General features: G+C 28.4%; 1 protein-coding gene across 1 annotated transcript; it reads left to right on the forward strand.

The window, feature by feature from the left end:
• The first annotated feature begins 1652 nt into the window (after positions 1-1652).
• Positions 1653-24294, forward strand: LOC142331711 (uncharacterized). The gene is made up of 6 exons (XM_075377751.1): positions 1653-1786; positions 9430-9600; positions 12131-12293; positions 17295-17429; positions 21292-21401; positions 24145-24294. The coding sequence occupies exons 3-6, from the start codon at positions 12221-12223 to the stop codon at positions 24292-24294; spliced, it is 468 nt and encodes a 155-aa protein (XP_075233866.1). The 5' UTR covers positions 1653-1786; positions 9430-9600; positions 12131-12220.
• The last annotated feature ends 673 nt before the right edge of the window (positions 24295-24967 follow it).

Raw genomic sequence — 24967 nt, forward strand, 5'->3', positions numbered from 1 at the left:
TGTAGACTGAATATATTATTCAATTATACACTTAAGAAATTTCACATTCTTTTAACAACATTGTTACTGGTAATTCTACTAAAGAATGGAGATTAACCCCAAAAGGTTTTTTAGAAGAAAAAGTACTGGTATTTTGAGGGTGAATCATTTAATATTTAATTATTTTAAAGTTTTACTCAAATTATTACAAGTGAAACCCTAGGTAGCAATAGACAGATTTACTAAGTCAAGTTTATGAAACAATAAGTAGTTTTTATCTCTTCTCGCATTTATAAATTACTATCTGATGATTAGTGCATTGTCAGATAATGTTCACTACAAAATTAATATATAAATGATAAATTATGGATGTTTGTTTTAAAATGTAAAGACTACTCAAGAATATAATTTCATTTATGTTAATGAAAAACTGGTTTATTGTTTGATTTTCTCTTTGTATAGATTCTGAAATTTTAATCTTATAACACAATGTAATGAGGTATATGTTGAATCTGTTGTACGTTTTTACATATAAACAATACAAGTGGTATGATTAGCAAAGAAACTATTGTTTTCCAATAGTTTTCAATTTCCAATTGTTTTTCCAATTTAGTCTTCCAACATTTTTCTTTTGGGTTAAGAATACACATGCAGTTAAAATATGATCAAAAGTTAGACTTTAACTATAGCATTTCCATTTATTTAGTAATTACTTACAAATATTTTATATTTCATAATGTTTGGATGTTAATTAAAAAAATAATCTCTAATAAGACATAAACATTTTATTTTATTTCTTTGTATGTATGTAGATTACCTATGATTTTGTTTATAATGGTATATTTGTGGTATGAAATTTTGTAATTTAATAACCTAAATATTCCACATACACACAAAAAAATAATTAATGAGAACCTACCTGAGGTAAAAAACACACAGTAGCTAAAAAGAACAAAAAACTTAAATCTAATAAAATCTTCAATTCTTTTCTAATTATATGACCTAACTTAACAAACTGCAAACAGTAACTTCACCTTGAATTGCAGAGTAAAACAGCAGCTTAATGTCATCAAGTTAAGTCGGAACCAATTAAAATATCTGTCATAATTACAAAAAATCTATTAACTATAAACTTGATTTATCATTAAAAATGATTATATATATATATTTTTTTTTATTATGGCCTTAAGATTATATGAATGAAATAAAATCTTTTTCATGAATTCTTACAATATTCTGGAAGTCTAGATATCTGATGCGACTTGTTGATCGGGGCCTGTACAGTTGCTCTTGTTTCTGTAATGAGTGTCATACTGTAACTAGTTACACTCATGGATTGCCAGGATAGAATATACAATTAAATAAAACCCATCAACAGGAAAGATAGATAAGGGCAATGTTATGGTGCTGTTAGTATTACAATGTAACTGGTTTGGTCAGGTCTTAACTGTTAACTTTCCCATGAGATGGCTAACTATAACTATAAGTGGAATTAATGAATAAATAAAAATAAATTAAATGAATAAATGAAACTAGTGATATCTGTTACATTGTCAGACTCATCAATAAAATAAAAAAATAGTCCTCATGGATATATGGTAAATATATTTATTTATTAATCATACATTTTTTACTTTGTACGATTTACTTGTTTCCTTTTTTACAGCTTAATTGACTGCAATCTCACAGCATCTCATATTACTACTCTAAGTGAATTTCTTAAATCCAGTAAAAGTGTTACGGATGTTAAGCTTGATCTTAATCCAGTCCCACAACAAAATTTTTATCTTCTTATAAAATCAACTGGGTAAATTAAATTAGTCATTCATTTTATTAAGTGTTATTTTCATCTTATAATTATTATTGCTATTAATTAAGAATAATAACTGCACTATAATATATTTAAAGATTCAAATACAGTTAAATCTAGCCAACCAGTGAGTTTAATGGATAGCAGGTCAGCTTCTAGATCAATTGGTTTTGAGTTCAGTTCAGTTCTTGGGAATGATCTAGTATTTTTACTTTCTAGTATGAAGTAAAGAGGATGCATTGTAATCGTGAAAAATGTTGGTTTTCAAGTTTCAATGGAATTGTTCATTTTGACCATCCCTGAATCCATTTTGACTAGTTTTGGCATGACGTCTGTATGTATCTTGCATAACTCAAAAACAATTAGCCATAGGATGTTGAAATTTTGGATTTAGGAATGTTGAAAGATCTAGTTGTGTACCTCCCCTTTTGATTGCAATTGACTGAACTGTCCAAAAAAGCCCAAAATCAAAAGAATTTGGATTTTGAGCTTTTTCTTAACTGTGCAATAATAAGCCCTCATTGAGAGCTTTTCAATGATATATTATAAGTGGTACTCATTTTCACTGGTTCCAGAGTTATAGCCAAATAAAATTTTAATTAATGAAATATTTGAATCTTAGGGAAAGGCATATCGGTTCGAAGCAGACTTCATCTCCTTTTTTTAAACATTTTTTTTTTTAAGTTAAATATATTGATTTATTAATAATTATTAAACTGTCATTGTAAAAAAAGTTTTTCAATGAATAATAATTCAATAATGTTTTTAATAAAATAAAATTTTATGTAATTTTTATTTTAAAAAATGTATAAAAGTAATTTAATCGACATACAAGGAAGTCATGTTATCCATATCAGATTTTTCATTATCATTTACCTCATCTCATCTTCCTAATTGGAATATACATGTTGAATGTCTGAAGTCATAATAATTTAAAATAATAATAATTATAATTATTTTTAGCTGGATTTGAATTACACTTTACCATTGTTTTTATTTTTATGACTATTGATGTTCAATTATCTTTTATTCTCAGATCAGAATGATGGTATCATCTGCCATATTTTACAAAAACCAATTTCTGAACTGTAATTGGAATAATTCTTTAGTCTGATTTGGTCATTACATATTATTATAAATTATTTATATATTAAGTTATATGTAATATATTGTACTTTCCATTATTGCTTGAAAAAAATATTTTTAATTTAAAATACAAACAATCAGAACAGCAAACCACATCAAAACTGTATAAAAAATATGTTTTTTTTTAAAGTTATTTAAATTTCTATTTAAGTTATTAATAATTTCTATTTATTGTAATAATTTCTTTTTTGTATGTCAGATATGAAGAATGTTGTTAATATTGGTGGATTTGTGACTTGTCTCAATGAAATGGTTAGCAAATGATGACTCTGTACTATGCAGAGCTTTTTTAGTATTCATTATCTCTTTATTTAAAATTGTTTTCTGTTTAATCAATGCAGAACATTGTAAGGTCAAAAAAGTTGATATATTCCTGAGACATTGTATTTTTTTGTTATTCTGTTTTGTAATTATTTGTTTTTTATTATTATTGCTACATTTTATCCAGATTTTTTTTAAATTTATGTGCTATTTTCTCTGAGCTTTTGTTTGTATGTCAGTGTGATGAATTTGTTTTCTTTATACTTGTTTTCATTTACTTTCTGAAGGAGTGTATCGGTGACTTTACCATTATACTTATGGTCTGCTTTTAATTCTGTATCTTTAATACACGTCTGTCTAATTAAAAAATTCCACCAACCATCAATCAAACAGCTGATGTTAGTGGGAAAATAACAGCAGCAGTCACTTAACTGGGGGTCATAAAATCAGTGGAATAATTTTTAAATAAGATTTTTAAAAAAATGTTACTATATTGAAATTTTATTTGGTATGCTGTTTCAAACCTTTATATTTTTAAATTTAATACCACCGCCAACCATAATGACAAAAATGAAACAGAAAACATATTTGTTGACTACTTAATATTACTTACTATTCAAATTTGACAATATACAGTAAAATTTATAAATAGCAATATTCATATACTCCTTTTATAACATGTACATAATAGACATGATTATTTGGAAAAACGCATACATGTCTGAACTTGTTATCAATAGGAGGTGGCTGGTCTTTCTCTCCCCAGTTTTGATTCCTTTCAAGTTTTCTCCTTAGATTACGAGTTGTGATCAATATGTTTGGAAAAGAGGGTCAAAGTAGTATTTCACTGCTAATTATTATTAAACCTTTAATAAAAGAAGGGTTATTCCAACTCAAATTAATGCTACACTTAAAATTCAGTGTAGGGATTTGTCTGTCCCTTTCTTTCCCTCTCTCTCTCGTAGGCTGAGTTTAAGGAACTGTAAATGAACTACATGCTCTCTGGATAAGAGCCTCAATTAATGAAAGCAATAGACTGAAGTTGAAATATATATTTAAGAAAATCGGCAAATAACAGAGAAATCTCTGAAAAACTTGAAATAAATGTTGGGAGTTTAGAAAAATATTGAGACCAAGTCAATTTAAAGTGAATTCTAGATGATTTCACAATCTTTTCCAGACTAAACAGATTGAAAAAATTATTTCTGTTCCATAACTTCATAGCAATATAAGAAAATAAAATCAATGCTCACACTTTAGCTATGGAAATTGTACGGATACTACAAGTAGTTTTGATACTCTACCATCCATGTAACCACAATTTAATGTCATCAGTGTCATTTATATGGCAGATTTAAGAATTTTTTTGAAAAAAGAGAATTAAACTAGTATGAGGAGTCACTGACACTTTGCAAGAATGTATCAATGTATAACCCAAAAACCTCTTCTTGAATCAGGAATTCTGACCATTTGAACTGATGTGTAGCTAACAGAAGATTAAATGAAAAAAATAATGTATATCTTTATTATAATCACTAAACAAATTATAGCTGAAAAATTACTTTATTTTACTTGATATCACGCAAGCTTAAAGCATGTGCATGGGATATGGAAATGGAATTTAGTAGTATGTGAAAAATGCTATGCCTGACCAGGATTTGACCCAGGACCTCTGGATGAAAGGCTGAGATGCTACCACTCCACCACAGAGATTTTTATACCTGGACATTAATTTAATTATAATTTTTACCAAACTTACTTATGGTAAATTAAGTTTTTCATATGTATATATTTTTATTTATTGTTTGTAATTACCTTTTTACTACTACTGCCTTGATTTATAGTACATATTATCGAATGTAATATGTTTTGATCTGGGAAAAGTTTAGAAAAGAGCTAAAACAAGATTTAAGGTTTAATCATTGATGAAAGTACTACATTTGAATATTTTTAGATTCTATTTTAAATATTAAGTCATTTCTAAACACTTTATTTGTAAACAACAGATTAGTTTGAAGTTAAGATGTTTCAGATTTTGGTTATTTTTAAAATTGAAGCAATAGGAAAGCTATGCAATCAAATAAAAACATTTCTAATCACATGACAGCTTGTTTACCCGTTTTTTCGTAGGATACTGTACTTCAGTATATACTTGTTGTATATCCTTACTGTAAAGAATTTAAAAAAAAAGTTTTTGTAGTTAAAAGAACATAGCATTTGATTTCTTATTAAAAAGGATATATATAAAATTCATATTTTACATTTATTTTTAATTTAGAGTGGAACATTTATCGCTCAGACATTGTAGAATAGATTGTTTTGGAGCAAAAATGATTGCTAAAGTGTTAGCATATCAAGATGGAGAAATTCCAAAATTAAAATCTCTTTGCCTTAATGGAAATGCAATACATGATGAAGGTCTTGTGTCATTAGTTTTGGTAAATATTTTTTTTTTTAATTATGATTACATATATATATAATTACACCTACCGAAACCTGATTTTTTGCAGTCAGTTATATATCTTCTTTCCCATAAAAATGGATGGTGTTTGTTTGTGTATGTGCCTACTTTTTATTTTAGCTGCCATTGGCGCGGACACGTGTGCGCCGGGCAGTTTCGCGCAGCGCACGAACGATTCATTCGTTCGAATGAATTATACTTCTCGAACGATTGAGTCGTTTAAACGATTTATACTTCTTTATACGAACGATTTATCTAAATTTATGTTTTTGTTTTGGGGATAAAAAAGGAAAACATTGGAGTTAGAACTGGATTAAAAATCACAACTCAACAAACAGCTAAAAATGTCCAGGATTTTGAAGCTTTTCATTGTAATTTTTTTTTATTATTGGCATGCTAAATTCATGAACGTTATTTAGTTACAATTCGCAAAAAGTTTAACAAAATCATGTATGTGTAATGAAACAAACCGTGTAACATTTTCGCGGCGGGCCATAGACCCGCTTTTTTCCAAGTGTAAGAATATTATACGTTTTTACAAGAGCACATTAAAACCTAAAATTATAAAATAACAACGCAGTATACATAAATGTATTTATTTATCTCCACAAGTAATTTAGAAATTTATAATAATAAGTATAAGTACAATGTGTAAAACAAAATACTATTATTAATAAATATATTTATTTCAAATACTAATTCAAATACACTTCAAATGATGTTCTTAGATTTTCATCTTACTGTAATAGATAAAATAAATAGAATAACCCTTCAATTTAAAAATTTTATGTGGAAATTCAGCACCTATAAGAACAAAAAGCTGTTTCAGCATTTGCACCTTATCTTAACAGTGAACTTAATAAAAAGAAAATTATACAAAAAAAATGAAAAAGAAAACAAAAAGAGTGCTTTGCCAAGAAAGACTAACATGTATACTAAGCATATAAAGGAGAATTACATTTAAGTAAATATTATTAGTGTCTTTAAAATAAAGGCAAATAAATAGTTAACCCAGAAAAGATAGAATATTTTTAATTTGTATATAATACTTTTTAAAAATTCATGTAATAATAGACTACATAACACTAATAAAAAACACTTTTTTATTTTTTAATAAATTCAACCAAGAATTAAAAATTCCTTATATATTACAAATCTGTACATTTTTCAGTAGCAAATCATGATTTACATATTCAAACATCTTAGACAGTTCATATAAAACAGCTACTACATTCCACAGTCAGTTCAAAACCCCCAAACATTGCAGTTATTAAAACACACATGGCTAATGACTAATGATATTGATTTTCATTCTTCAAATAACTTAGAAAATACTGAAGGGTTTCTATTAATCTAAAATTGGAGATATTGATATTTAATTTTTTTTAATAGGATTCTTCAACATAGAATACTTGAACTTCTCAGGAAATATACCAATACTAAAGATTAATGGTGTGCATTAGGAATCCACTAATCAAAAAACAAAATTTTTTTAAATTCTTGTTGTACCTTATCCCATGCAATTGTTGATGTAATCCTAGATATAAAGACAATGCAAAAATAAGTTCTTAATAATTTCTAGTCTGCCATTGTGCCTATGGTTAAGTGTACATTTTTCATCACTCGTAGAGTAATATTCAAATATATTACCCTATCAATAATTTTTATAAAAACCTTTATTTATACAGTTTTGTTAATTTGAAAACCATGAATAATATGAAATTATCTGAATAATAACCATATATCTAGTAGCTTTACATTACTATGAAATCAGAGAGCAAGTAATCTTGACTACTGTTAGTGATAAATTAAGTTCTGACTGCCCTTCTGGAATTTCACAAATCATCTAAAGAATTTTATTATCCTATGGACAGAACATTTATCACCCTGTGGATAGAACAGAGCAGAAGCTACCTAGAGGAGTAGACAATCATTATATTTTGCTGTGTTTGCCCATATTCAAAGATTCAAAGGTTTATATTAATTACAATTTATAGAGTTTGCCACACATTCATCTGTAAGGATTGTACCTTAATTATTAGGTAATAATAAAAAGTTATTGAAAGGGATAATAATCTCCTAAATTTGGAGATCTTGTTAGACTTCTGTAAGTCTTTTGTAAAGGAGAACTTACCCTTGGAGACAATTTAGTGTCTCCCAGGGTACAAATGTCTGTGTGAAAGGTACTTTATTCACAGAAACATTTGGTCTTCTAGTGTTAACAAAATTTATGTTTCTCTTACATGGTAATTTGCTTTTCTGTAAGTGAATAAATTATTTTTTTACAAATTTTAGTGTATGTATTTATCAGCTTATCTTTGATTTCTTCTGTTTTTAACCTTAATGATTTTATTCCCTGGATTTCCTTGTTTCTTAACTCTATTTTTTTAATTTTATTATTTTTTCTTCTATAAATATTAATTTTCAAATTTTGAATTGGCAGTTGATTTATTTTTTCCTCTGCATCAAATAAATATTTACTTAATGTTTTTAAAATTAGATTAACATCACTGATTTCTTCACATAACTTTCTGTTATTTCTATGTTGTCATCTATGCCATTTAAGCTCTCATCATCCAGTGCAGTTGATACAACAGTATCAATCCATAATTTAAACTTGTAATATTAATTTCATTTATACTATATTATACTGTTCTAATAAAAAAAAATTAATTTTAAAATTAAATTTCAGTTACCTTCAGAATAGTTATAATCATTACTATAACTTGATGATATTTATGTTGACTTGATTTAAATTATATCAATATGATTATGTCAATGTGATATAAAATTGATAAATCAGACTGGAAAATCATTTAGCAGTTAAACACTTTTGTCATTAACTTAAAATCAACTAAAGATCTCGCATAAAGATGGCTGTTTTATTTATCAACATAAATACAGGTATTGTAGCCTCAGGAGGAATTTTCCTTCGACCTTGGTCCTGTTAATTAAAATACAGAAAAATCTTAATGGAGTAATGTATGACTGAAGTTACATCATGTTCTTTGCAGCCTCTTTCAACAGTTTTATACTCTCAATAATGACATTTATAAAAAATAAAATTGTCCTCCTCACTTTCAAGTAAAGAGAAAATTAAATCAAACCTTTTGATCATGATTATGATTTAAAGTGCATGAAAGTAAGGTTAACAAAATAAATTAAAAGAAACTACTGATGAACTTAAAACATTTTGATGATTTTATTCGCAAGTTTTTGAGTTTACTTATTCATATTTCTGAATAATGTGTTTTGTATATCATATAATATTAAGGATTATAAATTTATTTTCCTTTTTACATTGAGAACAAATAAATGAGTAATTCTTGATGACTATTCTAGGAAAGATATTGCACAAAATATAATCATCGTTCTTATGTAATACCTTTAAAATAATTTTATTTTATTTTATTAATAATATACATATTTATACAGAACTGTGAATATAATATAGTACATAAAATAATGCATTATAGATATTTTAATGAATGGATAAGTAGCAAATTACTTTTAAATGTAATAAAACTTTTATCTAACTAAAAGCTAAAACTTTTACTGCTTTGCTTCATAGATAGTGTTAAAAACAACAGATTTCAAAAGTTCTCTTTGGAATTAGAATTATATGTCAATACTAATTTCTAGGTAAGATCTTTAATTATTTTCATCCTTAATTCTAACTTATGGATAACATTAATTAAATATATTTTGTTGTTTAATAATGTATTGAAAGATTATTTATTATTATTTTGTAACTGCTTGTTTTTTTTTACAGAGTTTAAGAACCAATATTACTCTTCTATTTTTATCTCTTGCTAAAAATATTATATCAGATTATGGCGTTATAGAGCTAGCAAACATTTTAAAAAAATTTCCATTAACTCAGACAGAAGATTTTGACAGAAGGTTCAGTTATTTAAAATATTTAGAAAAGATTGAGGATCAGGTAATACTCATCTATTTAGATGTTATATTTTAATATTTATTGAAAATTAGATACTTTGTGTGTATGTGTGTATGCGCGTGCGCATATACGCTTGACCACTTGTATTCTTGAGTTCCTCAAAATCAGACTTGCTTCAGATTTAAATATTGCTTATTAAATTACAATAAACACAGGATATAAACTGTCTGCATTGTGAAGGTTTTTATTTATGAAGGTTTGAACTTTAGACTGAGGATAAATATTTAGTTCTACTTCCTTGATTCAATCTCCTTTTTTCATATCATGAAATGAATGACCTGAATACTCAAGCCAAGATATGGTTGTTGTTAGATTGTCTAGTGGAGACATAATAATAAAATGTAACTGTCTTGCCCAAGCTTCAAACCAGTTGTTTCTATACAGGAAGAGACAAATGCTAGTTATTCTGATGTACTGTACCAAAGGTTCATAATAAAAAAAAATTTGTACCTCTTATTCATTTCAATATATTTTTAACATTTGTTTAATGATTACTAAGTTTTATTTTTTAGAATGAATAATTTTTCTCAACTGTAAATGTGAAATAAGAGTTATTTTTAAATACTTAGTGTATTTTTATAAAAATGCTTAAGCTAATATTAAACCCAACTCCTATTTGGCAATTACTCATATCCATATTGATAGTAATTCAAATATGTTCACAAAAACTTTTTATGAAATTTAAATGTGGTTCCCGAAGTTAACTAGATTTTAATGTAAATAGTATGCAACAATTTTAATTACTAATGCATTGATATAACACTTTTTCACAGTTTTCTGTAAACTAAATTTTAGATAATTTGTGTTTTTGATCTGCACGTATCAGAAATTTTGCCTCTAAAATTTGTCTATCTTATCAAACTACTAATTTCCTTTAAAAATTAATAAATATGTGATATTTCTAATTTTTTCTTATTTGAAATTGTGGCCTAATTATTCTAATTTTTAATAGTTGTACATCCATCTACATTAATAATAACTTTATTAAATAGTATTTGGAAAGGAAAAATTGATAGTTTTTTTTTTTAGTTCTTGATATAACATTATATACTGAGAAATCAGAATGTTTATGATTATTATACAGAATATAGAGTAAACAGTGACATATTCTCATAGAATGGCCACTAACAAGGAAGTCATTAAAAGAAATTTAATTTTTTATGAATTTTTTTCTGTCTTCAAGTCTGTAGTCAATAACAAAAAGAAAACAAACATTCAAAGCCAAAATATTTTAGATATGTAGTTAACAGACCACTAGAGTTTGGAAAAACTCTAGTAAATTTTTTTGGATATATTCAAATTATTGTTCTGGTTTTCATGTAGCATTTTTATTAATTACTGTTTGATTGTTATTATAAATACATACATAACTATACTAAAATAGGTGATTCTCAATCTTATCTGAATTTGTGTCAGCTCTATTTCTTGTGTAATAATCATTACCATTCTGATTTTGCAATATGAATAAAAGTTTCCAATTCCTTTTTTTATTTTGCATGACATTCCTCTGACAGTCCTGCTGCATGTTTTTCCATTATAGATGGATTACATTGTGTAGATAGATGATTTAAAGACATTTTTCTTTTCTTTCCTACTGGTTATTATTTGATTGTTAAAAGTGTATTTATAGCCTAATATTCTGCCATTGAAATTAAAAAAGTAGCGGTAAATGTAATATCATTGATTAAAACAGCAGTTCACAAAAAACTTTACTTCATACTGGCTAGCATTTTGTCATCCTTTTTTTATTTTAATCAAGAAGTGGAATTCCTGTTGTTGGTTCTTGCAAATAATTTTTACATAGTGATTGTCTTTTTTATAAGTTTATCCATATTTAAAACAAGAACTAAAAAATGTAAAATAAAATAGATTAAAAAAAAATAATAAAATCACCCTTTAAAATAGTGCTTTAAAAGGTAGAAACATTTTAAAAATCTTTCTTTCATTTGATATTTTGAAATCAATGCCAAATAAAGGGCAAATAATGAGTTTTTTTTTTAATTTAGTACACACTACTAAAAAAGAAAAGTAACTAAAGCAAAACAGAAATTAATTTTTTTATTTCTCTTTTTTCATTTTTTAATAAAAAAAAAGTTAAATAAATATATTAATTCTTACTTTTGTGGATAGTTTATTTGAAGTTTTGTATAAAATTTCATTGCTGCAAAAATTAAATTAGCTATGCTCTGTCATTATGTAAAAAAGAAGTTTTAAAATAAAAGTTAAATATTTTAAGTAACTGTTGCTTTGTTATAAAATGCATTATTATACAAATATACATATGTTTTAGTAGAAAGGATTAAATTAAGTTTGCTCATGTAATATATATGTAATATATTTATATATGTATTAAATCATGACAATAACTGATAAATTAAACTAACAAACAAACAAGAGTTTTTATTAGTTTTTCAATAAAGTTTATTTTATTTTTTGTATTGTTCATGTAACTTTATGTATCTGTGTAAATAATTTTAAACCTATTTAAAATGCTAATGAAATATTTTCTAAGGTTTTACTGCAGATAGATTTGAACGAACCTGTTGTTACTAACTCCTCAACAGGAAATGTGCAAAAAAAAAGTAATACTTTTCAAAAACGAATGAGTAAAAAAAAATCTAAACAGAATAGTCTAAGTAATAAAACCAATGGATCTACATCAGCTCTAAATCTAAGTAAGTTTATCACAAAATATTATTTTATTCTGAATAAATTATGTTACCACAGTGAAATAATATCTTAAAATATTTGTACCATAGTAAAAATAAAAGTTTATTGAGTATAAAGAGTCACAACTAAATGCTTATTTTAATTAATTTATATCTAACTTATATCTTTCAAAATTAATCAGCAATTGAAGATTACACTTTATCTCGTCTAATGTCATCTTACCAGACGAATCCTATCAATTCTGGTCATTTCCTTTGACACACTGTTTAGTGTTAATTATGCTTGTAATTAACAAGCATTAGCTGTGTATTTTGATCGGTACTGCTTTAGTTCTTGTTATCGAAAAGCTCTCTTTTTTTTAAATACTGGACATCAAGAAATTTCAGGATTTTTAAGATACAAAATGTAGTTTTTATGAGATGATGAATTAAAATGTTTTTTTTTTCAAGCTATTCAAGTTTTTTTTAAAGTAAAATCAGAATAATAATAATAATAATAATAATAATAATAATAATAATAATAATAATAATAATAATAATAGCAATATTAACAGTAATATTGTCAGCCACAATGAAGTAGAAAATGTGAAACAAATTTCCAGTGGTGGTATTTAGCAAATTATAAATAGTTTGTTTACTATTTGGACCTATGTTCATAGTTTGATAAAAGATATAAATATTTATTTTTTAAAAATTGCACTGATATGAGTTCAGATTAATATCATCAACTGGTCCACGTTGTTTTTTTATGTTAGTAACAAAAATTTTTATAAATATCTCTGAATCAGCCTTTCAACCAGAGGTTCGGGGTTTGAATCCTGATCAGTTATGGCATTTTTCATACACTACAACATTTTTCATACACTGATACATTTAGTCAAACAAAAAATTATAGGTCAATATCAACAGGGGTTTTAATAGTATTGCACAGCAAGAAATCATGTTTGAATTGTGGTGGGAGCGCTCTCTGATGAACGAGTGGGGAACTGGGGATTCAAGGTCTGGATGGTCTGTTGTAAAACTTGAAGATTATGGAATACTTGAGGTTGGATTTAGCAGGAAAGTTCTAGTACCTATTTAAACGCTGCAATCAGTGCAAGTGACTCAATTGAGTGAGTTGACGCATTTGAGCTATACTACAATCCTGTAACAATAACAATCTATAATGGATATTAGAAACATTTTTAGCACAAAAGGTATGTATTATTTTAATTTGAGTCTGTGAGTTACAGAACCATCAAATTAAGCAACCTAAAATGTTCAGGAAATGCGAAGACTGTTTTTTGTTTGTAATAATAGTGATTTTGATAGTGTCTTTATTAATTGAAATTTTAAGAAAAATCATAAATACTAAATAAGAAAATAATAAGTACCACACTCCAATAATTCTAAATAACGATTAAAAATTGTAATTGGCTATTTTGGCAGCAGTTTTGCTTTATTAGATGGTTTTGAATTTTGAATTGGTTGATTTTGCAACTAGCTACTTCTTGTAGTTGCAAGTAATGAAACAAATTTGTACAAATTAAAGGTTTATTAAAAAATATCATCATTCAATAATAAACAACATTAAAAGTTTGATAGCTAATAAATAGTGAATGGTTCAAAATTCATAGTAGTCAAACTTTTGTTGTGATCAAGTTTAATCACTACAAAAGTTAGTTAAACAATCTTGATACAAAAATTTCTAATCTCAAATCAGAACTATGTTGGTGCACATTAATTTCATTCTTCACACAACCACAGCCTGTTAGATTTGGCCATTCCACCAGTTTCTTTGTGTTTTTTTCTATTTATTTCACTAGCACACTTTTGTATAAGTGGAAAAAGTCTACTTTTCTAAATTGGAAAAATTGGCAATTATATGATTTTTGAAACTCATCAACTCATATTTAGGTTAATAACATTTTTCACAAACAAAAAATTTTTTTACTGATTTTCAAAATGCTGTAACTGAAAAATTATTGTATGGCGATGATAAAAAACATTTTTAAGCTTGAAGTTTCAAATAGAGAGTCTGTTCAGAAGCTAAATTTTTAGTTGCTTTAATATTTTTGGGAAGTGTAGTAGTAGTTACTTATTTTCTTTTAGGGAGACAGAAGAAGAAGCAACCAGATAAAAGTAGTGGCGAAAGTGATAGCGGCGGAGAAGAGAAATCAAAGCAGAATGTTGGTGAAAAGTCATGGATCTTCGATACCATCTGGTACTGGTGTGCAGGTCAAACGTACTTTGATAATGATGTGGATCACTGGCTTGGATGTTTGCTTAGTAGACCTCATGTGAAAAAATGGAAGTTTTAAAAAACTGTTTGTCACCAACTCCAAGTTTTGACTTTTCTAAGGATGCTGTGCAATTAAAAAGAAAATTCAAATATAGCTGATTGGCGGATTATGCTCCTTGGCTGGCTTATTCTAAGAAATTAAAGGATGCATTGTATATGTACTCTGTGTTGTTGCCACTAAATACTGTGCATGGTGTTTTGGGTTCTTTCGTAGTGAGGCCCTTTACTCGCTATGACATGCACAAATTTGCAAAATCTCACACGTCATCTCAGTGGTACAAATTGGTGGCTACAGCAGCAAAATGTTTTGTTGAAAATATACCCATTGATGTATAGCTGATTTCTGTTCACCATCAAGAAATAGAAGCAAACAAGAAAATTGTTGCATCAATAATTTTGACTCTGATGTTTAGTGGCACACATGACCTACCTTTGAGGGGCAAAGAAAATCATGAAGGTCTTTTTGAAGACTTGATCTAATTCAAAATTGATGCTGTGACCAAATTTTAGAAGTGCACATAGAAAACGGTGCAAAAAATGCAACTTACTTGTCACCACAGATTCAAAATGAAATAATCAACCTATGTAGCGACGTCATTAGAGACAACATGACTACTAATGTAAAGAAAGCATGTGCTTACAGTATCCTGGTAGACAAGAGCAGTGAAATATCAGGGAAACAGCAACTTTCCATTGGGGGTTAGATTTTTTGACGAAGAAAAGATAACGGTTCGTGAGGAATTTCTAGGTTTTGTAGAGTTAACTGACATGGATGCAAAATCTGTAACATCTGAAATTAACAACTTTGTAGAAAAGGTAGGCCTTGATCCAGAAAAGTGCGTTGGACAAGTATTGGTGTTCCAGTATGGTCGGAAAGGATGGTGGTGTCCAGAAAGTTTTCGAGAAAAGTATATGAGAGCGTTAGTTATAGTTATACTCTCACTATGCTAGTCACAAACTGAACTTAGTTATAAATGATTTAAACAAAATAGCAGTGATACAAAATATGGTCTCCATAATAAAAGAAAAAATAAGATTATTCTGAAAATGCCATTTGTCCGAAAAATTCATACCGAATATACCAGTGCTCTGTGAAACTCCATTGGTCTCAAAAAGATAAAAGTATTGCCACATTCAAAAATGATTATGTACAAATCATTATGGCACTTGAAAAACTATCAACAGACTGTAACAATGCAACGAGAAAAGCTGCTTTTCAAATGCACTGCGCTACTACAAAATCAGAATTCATTGCTAGTGTTTGTCTCATAGCAAAACATTCGGCACTCCTGCAACCAGTGGTAAATGCTCTTCACTCAACAATTGTAGACTTCCGTTAATGTGTAAATTACATAAAAAAAATCACAGACATCATGAGAAAACACCTTGGAAATGTGGTTTTTGAAAGTGAAAGTGTGATAGCAGAGGCTGAAACAATCGCCGAGCATCTTGGAACAGATTTCAGTATGCCAGGAGTTATAAATCAGCAGAAACATCATGTGAATCCACCAACACAGACTCTTAATGAGTTTTGGAGAATGTTACTAATTATTTCATACCTAGATTCATTAATGTCTCTGGAACAGCGTTTTTCTGAGGAGAACTAGCTCGCATTCTCATTGCATACTTTGCACCCTCATGTAATGACTAATAGTACATATGAGGATTTTTAAAAAAACTATAAGTTTTTGTGGTTATTACAATTTGAATGATTTCCTCGGTGAAGCTGAACTTTTGTACAACCAATGGAAAGGAAAAACATGTGCCAAATACCGAACTGAAGGAGATAAAAATAGCTGCACTAGTTAAAGAAATACATCTGTTCTATCCATCCATAAAACGGGCACAACTTATCTCACTTTCATAGCCCTGCACAACGTCCGCTATCGAAAGATCCTTCAGCACCTTATGCAGGGTAAAAACTTTGTGTTATGGTCAACAATTGGCTTATCAGGCTTTGTATGATGAGTGTGCATAAAAAGAGAGTTGTGGAATCTAAAAATAAATTTGACAAAGGAATTTTGTCAAGATTTAGCCAGAACTCTTGTACGCTAGTACTGAAAGAAGAATTAGATTTGAATAGCATTGCAACTAATTACTTTTAGCATTTTCAATGTTCAATTAAAATCATTGCATTGCATTTTTTAAAAAAAAATCATCTTATTTTTGCACCCCTCCCTGGAGAAAATCCTGGCTACGCTTGCACCTGCTTACTCTTTTCAAATAAATTATAAGTATTTTCTCAGCTAAATTGAAGCAATGATTATATAGTGCATTGTTTCACTACAAGCAGCAGAACATAATTTGTTATGTTGCATATTTGTACCAGCCTTCCTTGTGATTGTGACAAATATAATGTACTTGAGATACAAGAGACACCATACAGAATTGGTTTCTCTGAGAGTAAATGTTCATTTACAGCTATGGTGAACAAAGTGTAAATAAAATTTTTAGAACTAAATATCACCTTCATTTCAGTGTGCAACTGTATATTTAGTTTGATGTAGAAAAATGCTTGATGTATATTTAGCCTCAATTCACCTAGCAAGCATGGCTTGGGACATTTATTATACTGGAAAATAGCTGTCATTTTTTTCAGAAGTGACTTGTGTCATGTATGATGCAAACATAAAATAATAAAGTTATACTAGTAAAAGTTTTCTAATTGTTAATCAAATTTATTCAGATTGTTCAAATATTTAAATATTAATAATTTTATTTTGTAGAAGGTAACTTCTCTCATTATCCAAGTTTAACAGACGTACATAGTTACAAACTGCACCCATTACTTGCCATGACATGCGATGATGAAAAAAAATATTGCACTGGAAATTTTTCATTACAATTCATAAATCTCAGTTGTAAGTATAACTATACTTTCCGTTTTTATTTTATTTCTTAACTTTTTTTGATTAAACATACTTCAGAACAAATCACTGATTTTTTAATTTAATATTTAGCATTGTAATAGTACTTTAAAATATTTTAGAGACTGTCCAATAAAAAAATATTCAAGAGATGCTTGTAATAAAAATATGCACATAACAATAAAATCAGTTTAATGAACCACCCAGTAGTGCTTAATAAGGATGAACTGTAGGATGTGGAAAAGGCAGCTTAGTTTTTAATACAACTCTTTAAATTATAAGATAAATATTGCAGTTTTAAAAACCAAATTAGGATGATGATAGTGTTCTCTATACATAGAACACTGTACTATATAACTGTTAAATAAATAATCTCTAATGTTTTACACATTCTTACATTAGCCTCTGCAATTTCAAAAATTATTAACTTTATACCCACGTATTTTTATTCTTACTCTTTAAAATATATTTGCATTTGAAAAGTAAGATGACATAATTTATCCTGAAACGTTACCTGTTTAGAAATTTTAAATGGATTGAAATTTTTTGTTGAATTTCATTAATTTGTAAAAGGTTTATTGAAATATTACAGCAATTTTTTCAGGTTATGATTTCAGAATATAATGTCTAATTCAGTATCAGGTTTGTTTTGAATATAAAAACCATACATTTGCCAAGTGATTTTTTGTTTTAAAAATAGAAATCTACGAAGTAGTTATTCTGTATTTAAAAATCTGTCAATGTGTGGTAATTAATAAAACAATAATATTAGACCGTATTTAATACATATGTGAATACAAATGAAACAGTTTCGATAGCTTATTAAAAATTTATTTTTTAAGAGTTGAGATTTAGTTACATGATTATATAGAAGAATTCTTTAAGTTTTCATTTATAAATGTTAAAGTGTGCAACGTTTGTAACACGATATCAATATCAATACGATATTCGATATCAATACGGTAGTGAATTCGTCCCAAGCACGTACAAGCGTATGCCGGTCGAACGGTAGCAACGGCATTTGTGGTGCGTTGTTTTAAATCGTCTTTATCAAGAGGAAGTTGCGATACAAAACTTTGTCTTTTACATAACCCCATAAAAATTAGTCCCAAGGCGTTTAAGTCTGGACTACGTAATGGCCAACACTTATAAACACCATGTTTTCTTCACTTGCACGGCCAGTCCATCGTCTGGGAAGGCATTCATTCAGATAATTTCTGACCTGAAAGTGCCAGGGAGCTCCATCTTGTACAAAAACGAAGTTGCCACACTGTCTTCTTCGAGTTGAGGCATTAGCCGTTCACTTATCATATCCAGATAAATTACTCCGGTTACAGTCATTTCGTGAAAAAAGAACGGCCCGTACACCCTTTCACGAGATAAAGCGCAAAACACGTTCACTTTAGGGGAATCGAGTATGTGGTTGTAAACTTTCTGTTTGGTTTTCTATACCCCGTATTTTACATTATGTCTATTAAATTTTCCACTAATGTGAAACATACATTCATTACCGAAAAATAGGCGATAAAAAAGACATCGTCATTTTCAATACATTTCTGTAACTCCGCACAAAATGTTTACGTAAGACTTTATCGTCGACGTTTAAACTTTGTACTAACTGTAATTTATGATGTGTCATTTTAAACCTTTTAGCAGAATTTTTCACACAGTCGGTTAAGGAATTTGCAATTCTCGTCTTACTGATCTAGTCGATTTGCCTGGGCTACGTTGATACGCACCAGGAACACAATCAATTTGTTCTTGTGAAACAGTTCATCCAGCACTTTTCTTTTTACACAGACAACTTGTGTTTTGAAACTATTTATTCCAGTCGTAGATTGATTTTCTTGTTGAAGGTGATTTACTATATTTTTTTCTGAAACGTCGCTGCATGACACTAACCGAAAAGAAAGTTGCTGCTGCAGTAGAAAAAAGCTTTTTTTACTGCAGCAACTATCTTGCCAGACTGGTAACATGATATCAATCAGTGACATTAGCAACTTTCTCTTTTTTTCTGTTTAGCCTTTGAAATCACCGTAAGGTATTACTTCAAAGGATGATACATATGAATCTGAGTGAAGTGTAGTCTTGTACAGTCTCAGGTCGACCACTCCTGAAAATTGTAGTTAATTGAAACCCAAGCACCAAAGAACACCGGTATCCACGATTTAGTATTCAAATCCATATAAAAGTAACTTCTTTTACTAGGATTTAACCTTAGAAATCTAGATTTCCTAAGAACCTTAGAAATCTAGACTTCGAAATCAGCTGATTTGCGATGACGAGTTAACCACTAGACCAACCCGGCGGGCTGGCAGTAGCAACAGAACAGATATACCATTATAAACGTTAAAAAAGTTCCTGTGTAATCATATCATTTACTGTATTCACATACTCCAGTTTAATTTTTTATAAGCTTTCGAGAATGTATATTTCATTTGTAATCAAATATATATAAATAAAACAAAAATTTAGAGGCGCTCTTTAACTGCAAAATGAGGTGTTTACATAAACCTTCTCCATGAGATGAACACTTTCAAGAAAATCACAACTAAAAATACTTTTCTGTACATATGCACATGAAATACGTAAGTCCAAAACCATTTTTTAAATTTCAGATAAAATATTTAGTATCGTTATTATATTTGAATTGTTTCCCAGCGATCACCAAGTAAGACGAAATATCTCAACCCTGTTGGTCCTGTTTAAAAAAAAAACATATCGGGACCGAGATTCAGTCGTGTTAGTGTTTGCGGACTGTATAAAAAATTTTTACGGGTTATTTCTTATTTCTTAGGATTAATTTTTGTGGCATTACCTCGTTTATCGACTAACTTCTTTGTCTGGTGGAAATACAATTTAAACACCGCTATATTCCGTAAGGTATTTCCGAGTAATATATCCTTATCGGATATCACGATGATGATTTCAATTATCTCTCTGTTTGGTCAAAACTAATCGCTGGGTGAATGATTCTTAGTGTTTTGTCTGGTAATATGTAAAGGTTTGTGGTTCTTCATGATAAATTGTAACAACATTCAAGAGCGATACGTATTTTATCATTCAAATGTATCTGTATACGGATTGGTAAGTTAAACTCACACCGGATGATTTGTTAAAAAACAGGGATTATGACTGTCGAAATTTACTGCCTAATCATGTATAGTTTCTTGTGATTGCAATTCACAAATTGCTGGTGTGAAATAGTGACTTCCGATTGGTAAATCTTATTCGTACATGTGATTGGTGGTTAGTGTAACACTGTATTCTGATTGCTTAGCTATTGATCCAATCAAAGGGGGCGGTTTAAGAGTAACCGGTGATAAACAAGGCCGAATGTGTAGAGTCTTTGCTTTATTTGTTTCAGCTTTTCATTGGGAAGATTAGAATCGTGTTTAAAGCATATATTTTTTTTTCTTTTACGCACTTTCAAAGAAGAAAGGTTATATTACATTATGATATTCTCGAATTTATCAACAGTTCTCAGAAAATACAAATTACATTACTTTTTGCCATAAATCATGTTATTTTGGAGTATATGTTTGCCTACTATAGGTTCATTCATTATACTTTATTTAGTTACTTGAATTTCCTTCATTACTTTCTATATATTTAAAAATATTATTTTTATGCACTATTTTAAAAGCTTGTTTTATTTACATACATTTTTGCTACTCAATATTTTATTAAAGATTTATAAGCTTGTGTACCTAACTGATTGTTCACCTTACAAAATAAAATAATTTTTTTATTGACCATAAACTTGTTTTTCCAGTAGTAAATATATATACTTTCTCGAATATGTATTTTATACAAAAAGTTATTTTTATTTACCATCTTCAGTAAATTATTACAGATAACTGGTTTAGTAAACTTGGATTAGATGCTTTGTTTGAGGCTGTGACTTATCAAGCAGCTGTGGGACCTCAGGAAACTGGACCTGGATTGATGTGTATTCATTTAGAGGTATGATATTTTAAGAAAAAAACTACCTCTATTACAATAATTTAGGTAGATATACATACTGCAGGGAGGGAGGGTTATTCTAACTTTTCTATTGTTTTTCTTCAGATAATATTGTATTCAAGTTTGACGAGTGGAACTTCCAGAAACACATAATTGAAGATAAGAAAATTAAAAGAACAAAATTATTTAAATATCTTAGGTGTATTTTTAAGAGTAAGATAATGAGCTCTTTGTGAATGGTTTTTGACAGAAGGTGAAGCATATTATGTTGATTTTAAAGCTATTTAAAATAGAATCTTTACGACAGGAAAACAAAGTTGATGATAATGCATTTGAATTTGCATCAACCATGTAACTTTTGTCTAGGAGATGTGGAAACGTTGAACTGCTCCAAATATTTCTTCTTTCATGTTATTTTTTTAATTCACTGAGCTCCTAGTTATTAAAAAGAATTGCTATATTTTTCAGCACATAACTACTCAGACAATTTATTCAACTCCTTCCTTCATATTGTCTCAAAATACTACATTTTTTAATATTTTTATCATTTTACATCTTTTCCAGTTGAGAATGCTAGGGGAAACAGAATGTCCCTGCAACTCAGTCACTAATATGCCATTTTGTGTAAACTGTGAAAGGGATACAGAAAACCCCATAAGCTCGGAGATCAAGCTACCAACCTAGTGGGTTGTTACATATAATACTACCTTTATGATTCCTGATGTAATCATATGGTATTTATTCAGGAAAGAAGCTCAAGGAAAGAGGAAAGAATTGACCGGCACAGATTCTGTCATACCAGAGGATTTGGGGTTGAATAAGATAAAAGTGTGTCCTGAATTAGAGTAGTTCTTTATTGATATATTTAGTACAAGATCTTATTTATTTATACAATTTATACAACTTACATCTAAAACCAACTGTAATTATATAACGATAAGAGTAGTTTAATTATATGTTATAGGAAATTAAGCCGACTACATTTAAAATTTTTTCCTACTTTGATGTCAGAATAAATATCCACTTCAAAGAAGTGGAATATAAGCATCAACTAGTTTCTCATGTTCAGTGATACGTTCCTTAAGGTTACTGCGCTGTTGAGATGCTGCCTTCTCTACTTTATTTCAATATATCTGAAGTTTTTTCAGGTTGTTCAGTTTCTTTTTCAGAATACCCATAAATAAAAATCTAGTGATGAGAAATCTGAGGACTGTGGAGACTACAGTCCATTGGAAATTACAAAGTCATCGAAAAATTTTTTACATAACTCCTCAGATGAATTTGGTAGTATGGCATGTAGCATTTAACTTTAAGCAACAGTTTCATTCTTCAATATTTATTTATAATTTAGTAATATTTATGAATAATTTTCTGCACGTAATGTTTCTTTGAAAAAATTGATCCAACAACTCTTTATCATAAAATTGAGCATTCAATGACCTTTCATGATAAATGTGAGGATTCCCAGAACTCCATACTCTATTGTTTTGCTATTAATATATCCAGAAAAATAAAACTGCTTCAACCTGAATAAAAAAATTGTTCAAAACACACACAATATCTCAAATGAAATGTTGTAAAAACTACAATCTGATGTCATCTGTTCTCCAAGTTCTTGGACTACCCAAATTTATGGTTCGGATGTAATTTGAGTTTTTTAGTATTGTGAACACCACTAATCAAAAGTTCAATCTGTTGAGAAGTTTCCTGAGTGACTTTTCATGGAGCAACTGATTTGTCATGCAAACTATTATCATTTCACTGATGAATGATCTCTACAGTTAGAGTTCCTTTTTTTTATAAAATCTAGACGCTAAATGAAAAATATTTTATTTATTTGGCACTAAATTATCAGGAAAATTAACCATAAAAACATTCAGAATAAAACCAAATGATAAATAAATTTTTCACTATAAATATACATTGGGATTGTGAAAATGACTGTTTTTTTGTATTGTGGCACAACTACTGTCACAGAAAAACGGAAAATGAGTTCCTCTTAGTAGGGTTTAAGCTTCTCCAGTACAATCTCAGCAAGATATTTGCCTCTCCAGGGACTTTATAATAACCTACAATGACAGGATCAGCATCAGTTTTGGTTTGCATGACTTTATGTACATACTGTATACACTAAGTGGATAATTAGTATCATGAAGTAAGTCAGTAAAGGTTGCAAAAGTATGTAAGTTTGTTTCCTTCATGATATTTCTAAAGTAAGATAATTAAAGTTATACAAATTCTATAAATCTAAGAACTGTAAGATTTTTTAAACGTTTTAGTAGCAATGTTTGTGTACTCAGTTGGTTGATCTAATGATTGGTGTTAGCTACTACCGAATGCTCATTGAGGGATTGGTTTATTAAACAGTTCAATTATTGGATATTGGTATCTCACAACTTTTATTTTCGAGGACACTATAGTCATAGATTTTATTGAACCCATCATTAGCTTCAAGATTTGGAAGATAGATATTTGGAGTAAAATATCAGTATACTTATTAAATATTTAATAAAAACTGTGTATAAAGTATGTGACTACTCTGGCATTTTACACTCAGAATACTGAAACCTGTTTCACAAGACCAAGTTCTACCATTTAAATCGATGGCCCTATTCTTTGAAGCATGGCATTTTTATTAATTAAATTACTGTATTAGACATATTAATTATATTACTGTTAATTAATTAATAAATATTATAATAGATTAATTATATAAAAAAATAATGTATTGTATTTGTTACAGGGTTTATATATGATAAAAGATTCTTTAGAAGTAAATAAATTGTATAACATTTTGGATAACCGCTCTATTCCTTCATATCTGGATTGCAGGGATCTAACTAAATTCATGAAGAGACATGATGATGATAATAATATTGTGTTAACTGAATAGAAAACTAATGTTTTTCCAATAATATTTTTAATTATTTTTTTAATAAAACTTATTTTCAGTGTTAAATTTATTCTTATATTACTATGAAAGGGGATATTAATTAATTTATTTCATTGCACTATGTACCCAATCGTTTTTAGCTGTGACACATCTCGCATAATCACCTGTAGCACAAGAAGCACCACTCAGAATTGATTTTTCTGAGAGTAATGATCATTTTCAGCCAGTTAGATAAACAGGGGCAAGGTATCCTTTTTATGACTTAAATATCTCCTGCATTTCCTAAAAAATTGGCGTGCTTATTATGCTGCATTATATTCAATAATAAAGAAGGTCACATGAAACCACTTTAATCATAATTTTTTGATGGTAAATCTGGCACGGGATCAATACCGTATTTTTATAGAATGGTGTTATCCTTTTCAATTTTAGTTTATAGAAATACTAAAATGTATGGAATTTCTTAATTTGATTAAAAAATATAGAAACATAAAATAATTATTTTAGTTAAATTCTTGTATGACATCTATGCAGTAATACATTGTAATGTTTGCCAATGAAAAAAGATCTTGAAGAATTGAACTTTTATTTGTATTCTTTCACAAAATTCAAACCAGCTTTTTTGAGTAATTGAAAAAGCTTATTATGTTATACCATAGTTTGATAAATAAAA

This window comes from Lycorma delicatula, chromosome 10 (assembly GCF_047948215.1).
Source record: "Lycorma delicatula isolate Av1 chromosome 10, ASM4794821v1, whole genome shotgun sequence".
Classification (NCBI taxonomy): domain Eukaryota; kingdom Metazoa; phylum Arthropoda; class Insecta; order Hemiptera; family Fulgoridae; genus Lycorma; species Lycorma delicatula.